General features: G+C 38.6%; 1 protein-coding gene across 1 annotated transcript in view; it reads right to left on the minus strand.

Moving 5' to 3' along the window:
• ATRNL1 (attractin like 1) overlaps positions 1 to 11580 on the minus strand; it is a 1198805-nt gene extending 1187225 nt beyond the window's left edge. Inside the window, 2 exon segments of the mRNA XM_020988143.2 lie at positions 11212 to 11346; positions 11348 to 11580. Of these exon segments, the coding sequence (XP_020843802.1) occupies positions 11212 to 11346; positions 11348 to 11481 (269 nt within the window). The 5' untranslated portion in view covers positions 11482 to 11580.
• Between the last annotated feature and the right edge of the window lie 487 nt (positions 11581 to 12067).

The following is a 12067-nucleotide window of genomic DNA, read 5'->3' on the forward strand; positions in this document are numbered from 1 at the left end:
TTACATTTTCCAAACTTGTTAGTGTATTATAATTATAAATGGAAATAATAATCTCACCACTAAGCAAAGGTAGCAAAAAAAAGAATAAATTTAAACTGAGAAAAGGAGTCTGAAAAAAGTTTTATGTATTAACCAGGATTAACAAATTGTTTCTATTTCAGTTAATAGTTTAGCTATTAAAAGACCCCTTAGAAGCAGAATTGAAACATTTTTTTCTCCTCCTACTCCAACACAGTAGAATGGCAGCCTCAGGCACTACAGGATTTAAATAATATCTTTCCAAAAGGGAAATGTTTTTTTAAAACATTTTCTCTCTTTTATATCTATTACTACTAGAATTTGACAAGAGTTATAAGCAGTTTTAGATGCTTATTATTATAGCAATTCAAAAGAGGTAACCTCCCATCTAGTATTCCAATCTACAGTCTCTTCTCTTCCACCTGTCTTTAATCTCACTAGTCATATAATCTTTCCAACCCATCATTTTCATCAAATCAGTAAGTAGTTCTTCATTTCCAGTGGAATAAAGTACAAATTCCATGTCCTGGCATTCACAATCTGGCTACCTTTCTTATCTTATCTCATATTATTTCCCTTCTTACACTTTATTTTCCAACAAGATTATACTTTCTCACCAGTTTCTGACCAGGTGGTCTAAATAGCACTTTTTAAACTGTGGGTCATGACCCCATGTGGGGTCTGTAAAAATTTGGCAATAGTAAAAAGTTTCTGAATGCACAATGACGAAAAATTAATTCAAAATCAAATTCGTCATGAATCTGAGGTTTCTGGCAGCGTTTGCCAGTGTTGCTTTGGGCAACTTCACTGCAGCCTTGGTTCTGAACAGAAAGCATCTGCATTCCACACTGGGCATGCCCTCAGGCCACACATTGCAACCAAAGCTGTTAAACTTGAAAAGGGGTCCTGAGTGGAAAAAGTTTAAGGAGCCTGGTCTAGATCCACCTATTAAAATCCCTTCAAAGCCTACTTCTACCATGAAGTCTTTCTCAAATGGAAGTGAGCCTGCCCTACTCAAACTTCAAATGATATTCTGCATGGACCTTACCCTTGAACTTCACATTCTATCTTACATTACAGTTATTTAGAACAAAACTTACATTTGTGTTGAACTTGAATGTTTGCAATGTGTATTCCTCACAATGAGACACAACATGATATATGGAAAGAATACTAGATCTGGAGTCCAAAGCCCTCTGTTCTGTCCCTGTTTTTGTCACTTTCTATCTATGTAACCTTAGGTACACAATTTCACTTCTCTGGGCCACAGTTACCTTGTTTGTTAAGGATCCCTTCCCAGTTTAACTTGGTTATCCTATGAACCCTTTGAGGTGAATAGTGCAACAGTATTACCTCCATTTTACAGATGAAAAAACTGATGGTCTAAGAAATTAATTTACATGGCCATGGATCCAGGAATTGGGTCAAGGTCTTCATCAGGATTTGAAATTAGGTCTCCTAATTCCAATTTTAGTATTCCAATCACTACTCCACTCTGTATTTACCTACATCATGAGTTTGCCTATTAAATCATAAACTCCATAAGAACTGTCTTATTTGACATTTTTATCACCAGTGCCTAGTACAGTGCTCTTCATACAGTATATGCTGAATATTGAAGTAAATGAGCACATGTTTATAACCTGCTACCAGAAAGGTTGAGTCCAATGATGTCTTAAACTCAGGAGTTCTGAGCTACAATAGGCTTTAGGGATCAGCTGTCCATACTAAGTTCAGAATGAATATTGTTAGTTCCCAGGAAAAGGAGGCCTCCCATACCAACCAGCAGTGAGAGCAGGCCTGTGAGTAGCCCCTGCATTTCTAGCCCAAGTAAGATAAGGAAACCCAATCTTTAATTTGTTTTCCTTCTAATAAAAGCAGAGAATGATGAATTGACCTCACCCAAGCCAAGACAGCAAAGGGAAGGGAATATGCATTTATAAAGTATCTGCTTTGTGTAAGACACTATGCTAAGGACTTTATAAATATTATCTCATTTGATCCTCACAACAAAGATAGGCGCTGTTATTATCCCCCTATTACAGATGAGGAAACTGAGGTAAACTGAGGTAAAGTGACTTGCCCACAGTCACATAGTAAGTGTCTGAAGTCCAGTTTGAACTCAGGCCTTCCTGATTCCAGGCCAAGTGCTTAATCCACTGAATCACCTGGCTGCCTCAAAGGAAAAGAAATTGGGGATAATCTGACAACCACCCTGGGTTTGGGGAAAATACATTTCAAAAAATCCAGAGAAAGAGTTGGTAAGATCCCACAGACTTAAATTCTGCAGGGGAAATAAAGAAGGAAGCTCTCAAAAATGACATTCTGAAGAAACAGAGAAATTCAATTTTAATGGGAAAGAAAAAAGGGAAGTTAGTTGTCCAAAGAGATCAACGTGAATGCAAAGAGAACTCATCACTAATTCAAATTTTTAAAAGACATGAATTTAAGGTGAAAGCTGAGGGATTAATTCAAAAGCATAGCAATGTCCTGTAAGAATGTGTCAGGAGTGCTAAAGCTCAAAGATCTGAGACTAATGAATAAAGCAAAAAACAGCAATTTTAAAAAAGAGTTATTTTAGTTAGTGGGGGGAAGGAAAGGAGAATAAAAGAAGTGACAGAACCACTCTTCATTGTACGTGGAATAATTACAAAAGGGAGAAGATAACTGCTGACCCTAATTTTGCTTTTATTTTCTATGCCAATGAGAATGATAATTGATCTGAAAAGGGTAGAATAAAAGTGGCAAATAGAGAGTGGATACCTGAAATAAAGAATAAGAGAGTAACAGAGCACCTAGCTTTCCTCAATGTATTTGTGTCACTGAGCCCAAATGAACTGCAGCCTGAGGTACTGAAAGAACTGTCATCTTTGAATGATCACAAAGAACAGGAAAGATATCACACGGTTGGGAAAGGAAAATGCCCACGTCTACAAAAAAGAAGAGAGTGGAATATGCAACTGTAAGTCAGAGAGCTTGATTTTGACTCCTGGTATAATTCTAGAATATATTATTAGAGGGTTGGTTAGTGCATAACTAGAAATGGAATTGACAAAGCCAATACAGCTGCCTTACCAGCAACTCATTCTAGACTACCTTCAGTTCACTTGTTTTTACCAGGGTTACTAGACAAGTAAATCAGCATAATGCTGCAGATTTCCTCAGATTCCAACAAAGTATTTAATAAAGTCTCATACTATTCTTGCAGCCAAGATGAAGAGATGTAGGCTAGAACCAGTGATTTCCAAATATTTTTATCCCAGCAGTAAAAATGTCTTGAATATAAACTAATCTACTAATAATGTATGTATTTACTTATATATAATTTATATATATATATATACATACATGTATATACTCTACTATTGATTATGTACTCAATATGGTTCAACAGTTACACAAATTAATGAATGAATGAAAAAGCATTTTTTAAGCCAGTGGTATCAAAATCAAACAGGAAAACGAGGCCACTGAACCATTACATAAGGACCCCTGTGGACTGTATATGGACTTAGAAAACCACATGTTGTCGTTTCATTTTATTTTTATTTATTTTTGTTAAATTTTCCCAATTACATTTTAATCTGGTTTGGGCTGAACTAAACATATATACTTGTATGTGTATGTGTGTGTATTCACACACACTAGTATATATAACTATATCAGATATATACTCATATATATTTATTTATAAAGTATACATGTGTGTATACTATTCTATTAATTAATCCTCCTATCCTCTCAGGTAACAGGTAAAGAGGCAACAACTAAAGACAGATTGAAATGGAAGAGAATGATCAATGGTGCAAACTCCCAGAAGAAGTGGGAGAGAATAGCATCAAGGGCACAAGTAGAAGGGATTAGACTTAAAAAAAGATTACTTCTTTCTCATATATTATAGCAAAAAAAAGAGGCAGTAAAAATGTAGAGACTTTCTAAGTAGAGATTTTCTAAGTGGCGGAGATAAGGAAGGCCATGAGAGGTGGCCTCAATTTTTTTTAATAAAGAGTCTGAAAAGGAAAGCTACTGATATAGGAGGGTGTTTGAAGAAAAGTTTTGTTGCAGCCACTGTGGGAAGCATAACAGAGAATCAATCAGAAAAAAAAAGAATTTTCAGGTACCAGTTGAGCTTAAGTCAAATGAAATCATAGTGACACCTGGCATATTTATATGCCTTTCTCCAGCAGCACTGAGAAGCACTGGAGTAGGAACAGAGAAGGTAGGTCAGCATTAGCAGGTCATGATCGGTGGTAGGAAAAGGAAGCAGGAGATTGAAGGATAGAGCTGTATGACAACAAGTAAATCACTTAATCTCTCTGAGACTCAGCAATTTAACAAGACTAAAAGTTGAAGACAGAATCTGCTCTGCAGGAGTGATAGGAATTCCCCTACACAAATGAAATCAGTATTAAGTTATACCAGTTCATACTGATAAAGCATTTTGAATCCTGTAAAGTGTGTTGTGATAACCTCTTATACTATCTCCACCCTGGTAATGGGGCAGCTAGGTGACACAGAGGATAGACACCAGGCCTGGAAGTCAAGAAAACCTGGGTTCTACATCTGGCCTTAGGTACCCTTACTAGTTGTGTGACCCTGGGCAGGTCACTTAACCTCTGTTCATCTCAGTTTCCTCATCTGTAAAACAGGGATAGTAATAGCACCAAACTTCTAGGGTTGTGACAATCAAATAAGATAATATTCATAAAACAGCACAATGCTTAGCACATAATAGGCACTATATAAATGTTGGCTATGATCATCATTATTATTACTATTATTATATTATATATATTAGTTACATTAGATAATTACACTATTATTATTAATTAAATATTTAAGAATAAACATTCCCCCTTATCAAATATATCATTGTATGATGTTCAACTAGGGCTGCAGATACAGATGCAACAGAGATCTGAAAAAAGATAAACAAAATCTGTATTGCTTATATTATCCAAAAGCATCAAACACACACAAGTAAGGAAATACAGATCAGCTGCTGATTATTTGGAAATATTGTATAGTTATATAACTTTCCAAAGCAACATTACTTTCTTTGTAAGAATGCAAGTTTAATAAAGAAATGTTATACCTTATTTCAAGTTACATCAACAGTTATAATAGGTTTGTTTGGTTTTGTTTTTTCCCTAAAGATTTAACATCTATGGAAAGTCTTTTTTTTTCACTTTGAAATATGAATTACCTTTTTTAATTCCACTTGGTGATTATTCAGTGTGTATTTGTGTATATTTACAATAGCAGTGTTAAAAAAAAATCAGCCTTCCAATTATGAATTATATGTCAGCTTGCAGTAGAATGAGTGCTAGTATATCCAAATGTACTAACTAGAATCACCTTACTCTATAGCCTCCTTAAAGGTCCTTTCACAGTGGGTTTCCCCAATCACTGCAAATAATATAATCACAGAATGTAGAGGCTCCCTCAATGAAGAAATTTTCCAATAATTTCATCATAATGTGTAGATAAGTGCATTTGAAATGATCATAGGACTTTTGACCACTGGATGAAACCCAAGACCAAACATACATCTTCCAACTGATTGAGAAGATCCAGGATTAAATATAAAATTCTCTATTTGGTTTTCTGAATTCTTCATAAACTGCCCCCCTCTTGCCTTTGCAGTCTTCTTACACTCTACTGCCTTCCACGTACTCAATAGTCCAGGGACACAGGCCTTCTTGTTTTTACTGGCACAAGATACTCCATTTCCTAACTCTGTACTCTTTCATTTCTGTCCCCCACGCATGAAATACTCTATTTACTTCCGCATCCTTGCTTCCTTGGCTTCCTTCAAGTTGCTACCAAAATTCCACCTTCTACAAGGAAGCCTATGCCAGTCCACCTTCATCTTTGTGCTGTCTAAGAATGCCTCCAATTTATCCTGTATATATCTTGTTTGTATGTTGTTTCCCCAATTAGGATGTGATTCCTTGGGGCAGGAACTGTTCTTGACTTTCTTCATATCCACAGTACTTAGTACTGTGACTAGTACATAGCAAGTGCTTAACAAATGCTATTGACTAACACTTCTTGAGCTACATATAAAAATAGACTAGTGAAGCAGTGGAACAGCCCAGGAGTAAACAACTCCTGAGAGATAATTAAATAATGAGAAGAGGAGAGGGAAGAAAAAGTTTCTCCCTCTCTTTCGCCCCCTCCACCCCACTAAATTGATCACATCACTGGAGAGAAGGGACCAATAGAAACCAAGGCATCCAGCTGAGAGCAGAGAGAAATTATGAGGATAAAGGATCACCTAAGAAAGTAGAAGCTATATATAGCACTTGGGAACAAAAAGAGATACACCAAAGAAAAACATGAAAACAGCTGGATACAAAAGGATAGGCAAGGGAAAAAGTAGTTTCAAAGGGTGTGACCCCTTGCAACAGAGTGCTAACAGAGAAGTGGGTGGGCCTGGAGTCAGGAAGACCTGAGTTCAAATTCAGCTTCCAACATTTACTAGCTGTGTGACCTGGGCAAGTCACTTAACCTTGATTACCTTAGTTTCCTCACCTTTAAAACTGAGGTAATGATAGCACTTATCTACCAGGATTGTTGCAAGGATCAAATGAGATAATATTTATAAATTAATTAGCACACTGCTTTGCACATAGTAGGTGTTATATAAATGGTAGCTATTATTATTAGCTCTGGAGTCAAGAAAGGAACTCCATGGCATAAAATGCCAGGAGTTATGAGTTACCCCTTTGACACTTGTGCATCTTCCATGTTATTCACCATGATTGTACTCTAAGTTTGAACCCAATCTCCCCATGAACCTCTGTGTACTTGTGGAAAAGTTCACTCCAGTTTCTTAGGAAAATATTTTTACCAACTGTTTTTACTATATCATCTTAGTAAATAACTTGACTGAAAGATAATTGAGTGTAAAATTGGAAACTACTCCAGTAGGGGGCTGTAAGGGACAGTACTAGGAACCTAATCCCTCAGGGTCATTCCTAGAACCTTGAGGAAAACAGTAGCCAGCTGCCAGCTGGGAACCCAGCCTGCCAAGGCAAGTGGGAGTCAGGAAAGAGGCCCCAGGGAGGGAGATATAGCAGCACAAAGAAAAAATGTGACACGTTACTGACTATATGTTACTATGGTCAAAAGAAAGAAGTGAAAGAAATATCTAAATCCACATAATTTTCTGACAATATGACAAGGGAGTCGTTATTTTCTTTACAGGTTATTTCAAATAGATACTATCACTCTGAACATGTTCAACTAGAAGGAACACATATTAAAGCAGTCTGGAAACTGAGAAAATGCACTGCCTTTTTTTTCTTCCCAAGGTTCATCTATGCATAAAAGCCTAAATTAAGGAAAACCAAATAATTAATCAACTTGCTATGCTACTCATATAACATTTATACTAGCATAATTTTAATTCAATTACTTTTTTCTTTCCTCTTTAATTTTTTTTCAGAATATTATCTTAATTGTTGGCAAAATGTTAATTCAATTAATTTAGGAGCTCAAATTTGATTTATTAAAAACATTATGAAATTAGCCCTATATAAAAGGGCACATATTTATTGAATAATACAAAAAATTCATGGACATTGTTACTCCTTTGATATGCGGCAAAAATAGAATTGCATAAGGATACAGAAAAATCAATCTAACTTCATTAGAAATTACTTACTTCCCTTTTATTAATGAATAGAATTTGAAATATATATTTGGCACCCAAAGAAAAATGATATTTATTTATTCTACCTGACTTTTCTTGTCCATTTAATAAACTAACTGCATAAGCTTGTTCTTTACCTCAGTATTTAAATAAGCTATCACAGAAATACCATGCTTTAACTGTAATACTTATGTAAACCAATAAGATTGTTTCATTTACCTTATAGGTTAAGAAAGTATCTAATATATTTACAAATTATCAAAAATCTCTATAGGGGAATTGTTGAGGATGAAGGATTGCTATTTGTGAATGATATACTATATATTAAAATGGTTTCTAACATCAAAAAACTAATTTATAAGTGACGTAATGTTAAAAGTTCTCACACTGTCATTAGCAAGAAAATCTTACAACTGGAGTTTGTAGTATGCGTTCAGTTTATGAAATAATTGTTTTCAAAAATTCAACCTCTAAAATAAGAGTTCTAGTAAAATAATGCTCACCAAAATGTTTTAGTTCAATGAAATAAGTACCAAGATAAAGTGAATATAATTAAAATGTGATAAATATTGATCACTTTACATTTCACAAAGTGGCCATGATCACTCCAACTCTAACACCTTGGAAACTTCCAGTCTTGTCTTTCTCCAAAGATAAAAATTGTGTTTTACCTGTGAGAGTAAGAATATTACTCAGTATTCTTCTTTCTAAATAGGAATAGGTGGGAGACTACAATGAACTCTTTTAAAATGGAAGCAAATACACCAAAATACATACAGGTTTTGCTACAGTATCTGCTTTTTCTTTTTTTGTCTTATCTATCAATCTTCCATCCCAGAGAAGCATTTGAAGAGTACTCTTATTCCCCAGTGGATTCCCTATAGTAGAAAAGCTAGGTTACCATGGAGCCAGCCAATTAATTTTGACACCTGCTTACTAAGATTGATCAATCATTTCTGATGTCTGTTTGCTAGGTTGCTATCCTTCAGTTTAGAAAGAGATTTCTCAGGATAATTAATGGCTTGAGAATTTCTGTTTAGAGACTTTCCCAGTGTATTAATAGTTCAACAGCCTGATAAAACCAGCTACCATCCTGAAAATAAAACCTTCATCAATGCATAGATTGCCATGAACTTCATTTCATTAATTTTTTTTCTTTTAAAGATAACACTTCTTTTCTTGACTATTATAAAAGACTGAAAGTAGGTTCATCTAAATTAATGTGATTATGATCACACATTTAGAAATGACTTAGAGATCATCTAGTCCAACCCTTTCATTTTATAGTTGAGGAAAATAAGGCACAGAAAGGTTAAGTTACTTTCTCAAAGTTACACAGGTATTAGTGGCAGAGACTGGATATGAACCAAGGGTTTTTGACTCCAAATCCAGGACTCTTTCCACTTTACTATGCTGTCAAATTGTATCTGGAGAGTAGAAAAACATGCATAAGTACTAGAAGTCGCAAAGAAATAATCTATTCTTTAAAAAAAATTATAAATGTGTTAAATAATCAATTATGAAATATTTTCATTTAAGTGTACATTTAAAATTCTCTTCATTTTAAATGCAAATTCAGAGATATAATTGATAAATATTATTTAAGCCTGTTTTTATTTGATTTACTATCTTCCTTACTGACAGAAGCAACATCTGCTTGTGAAGTCACTAGCAAAGAGCCTCCCCATCCCACTAGCTACCCAACCCCCTCCATCCAGCTGGTCAACAACTAGCTCTACTGCTATAAAATACAGCTGTGAGCTTCTTATAACTGCAGATGTTTGTGCTCTTAAGATAGATGGGAAGAATCCAACCACAGGCAAATGTCCCTAAGTTACATGTCATTTGGACAACTTTTGTGTTACTAACTAAAAAGATGTTAGGTAATACATATGGCTTCTTCACTCTCAGCCCCAGCTGCCAGTTTATACCTTCTAAAACTCTGTATCACTTATCAGATAATGAAGCTGACTGCTACTGTCATAACTAAAATTTGAGAAATGATTAAGCTACCTGTCCTAATGAAAAGAAAGCTACAAGCAAATGCTGAAAATGAAATTCAATAAAATGTCACTTTCCTGATCTGAAACTGAATAGGTCACTTATTTTTTTATAACACAATCTTGATTACACTCTCTTAGACTAAGACACTTAGATGGTGCTTATTTTAAAAGCATGTGCCAAATATATGCTCTAACCTATATAAGCAGATCAAAAAACCAAAGAATTAACTCTGACTGAAAACTGGCAGACCTTAATACAATAACCATAGATTTCTTCTAAAATGAAAGTGTCATTTAAAATGTTTTACCTTTTCACATTAAGGTCATAGCCTATTCATAGGGCAAATCAAAATTTCATGAATCCCCTTTTAAAAGGACTATTGGCATTATTTTAACAGTAGAAAAGGTTGGAGTCAGGGAGGTGGAGAGAGCAGAGCTAGGAGCTTTAAAACTCTAAGGACATATATTTGCCTCCCTCATACAGTAATAAGGTGATAAGTAATAAGCTCTGTTCCTGGCACTAAGATTATGATCTAGATATAAAGCATTCTTCCTTTTCCAACATATCTACAAATGCAACGTACTAGGGGTTTCACCTGGATTTCTCTTTCATTCACAGTAATTATGAGTAGTGTTCAGTTTTCCAGGCCACAGACTAAACACATGCTCCATATTCTCAACAAGAGCACTGGGAAACTAATGAACTTTACAACTGTCCATTGCAAGTTAAAGCAGAAATTCTAGTTTAATGGCTAATATATTTGATGTCAGCCCTTATCTATTTGGGGGGGAGGGGTCTAAATCAGACTCCACCAAAGTAAAATCATGTAAAGTTGTATGGCAAATTATTCACCTCCATATACCTAAGAAACACCCTCAATAACTACTTTCACAATTTATCTAGAATAGCGATGGTGAAATAACCTTACTTTGGCTGGCTGTGGTCCGACAATGTTCCCACACACACACACACACACACACACACACACACATTTCCCAAACTAAATAGATATCCCAAATCTCTCGGTTATTTCCATCTTCCTTTCACTTCCCCAGTCACTATCCCCGCCCAGTTCACTACATCCCTCAATTTGAAGTTACCCTTAAAAGAATAGCGAAAGTGAGACGGCACTTTCGGACCGAGAAATTCAAAACTGCAGGATTATTCCTTGCTGCGGTAGCCTGGGACTGGTGAGCAGGAAATCTCCCGACACAGGGTTCCTCCAAAGTCCCCGCTCCGTCCTTGGCCTCTGTAGTCCACAGACAGTCCCACCCACCCACCTTCCTCCTCCTCCTCCTCCTCCTCCTCCTCAGTTACACCTGTCTCCTCTTCACCTTGATGCAGCTGCTGATGCTGCTGTCCAGGGCACTGCGCCCTCTCCGTGCCCGTATCTGCTGCCCCAGGGCTGGGTTAGGGGTGGACGTTAGCCGAGAAAAAGAAGAAGACGGGACAGGACCGAAGGAGAGATGAGGCGAGGCCTGAGCCGTAGGGGAGGAGAAGGGGAAGGAGGAGGTGGCCAAACTACTTACTTGAATCTGCCCTGGCAGTGCTGGCACTGGTCCCCCACCCAGCCCTGGTCGCAGAGGCAGGTGGCGTTGACACAGCGGCCCGAGAAGCAGGAGGAGCTCCTGTCGCACGGCTTGGACTGGGACACCTGGGCATAGAACCAGGTAGAGGAATCCGTAGCAGAGCAGCCAGCTGGGGGCATCCAGCAGCCAGGAGGAGGCGCCCCCGCCCCCGCCACTCCGGGCTTGCCCCAGCGCTGGGGCCGCGGGCTGCGGCGCCCCGGGCTCCATCATCGGCCGCCCGCTGACCCCGAGGCTCCGCAGGAGGATTCGGGCCGGGAAGCCCCGGAGGCTGATGCCAACGCTGCTGCTGCTGCTGCTGCTGCTGCTGCTGCTGCTGCTGCTGCTGCTGCTGCTGCTGCTGCTGCTGCTGCTGCCGCCGCTGCGGAGGCGGCGTGGGCGGAGGAGGCGGTCGCTGCCGTCGTCTTCGCCGTCGCCGTCTTCACCGGCGCCGGCCCCCGTCCCGCTCCCCCCGAAGGACGGATGGAGCTCCGCTGCCGCCGCCACCTCCGCTCGGCTCCCCCAAGTCCAGCACGGGCATCGCCGCCCTGCCCTCCGCCCCTCTCAGGCTCGTGACCTTGGCCTCGCCGGGGCGACCCTACGATAGATAACAGAGCTCGGGACGAAGGGACTGCACGGGATGCAAGGCAGAAAGCACCGCGGCCGCCCGCCACAGTCCCTCCACGGGGGACCAGATTCGGGTATTCGGAGCAAGAGAGAGGGGCGGGGAGGGAGAGCCCCGCGCTCGCGGCTCCGCCTTGCCCTCCGCGCCCAGCCAACTGCCTCGCGCCAGATGGGGGAGGGGGGCGAGGAGGAAGGG

The sequence above is a fragment of the Phascolarctos cinereus genome, unplaced genomic scaffold, assembly GCF_003287225.1.
Source record: "Phascolarctos cinereus isolate Bilbo 61053 unplaced genomic scaffold, phaCin_HiC Scaffold_3;HRSCAF=262, whole genome shotgun sequence".
NCBI classification, from domain to species: Eukaryota; Metazoa; Chordata; class Mammalia; order Diprotodontia; family Phascolarctidae; genus Phascolarctos; species Phascolarctos cinereus.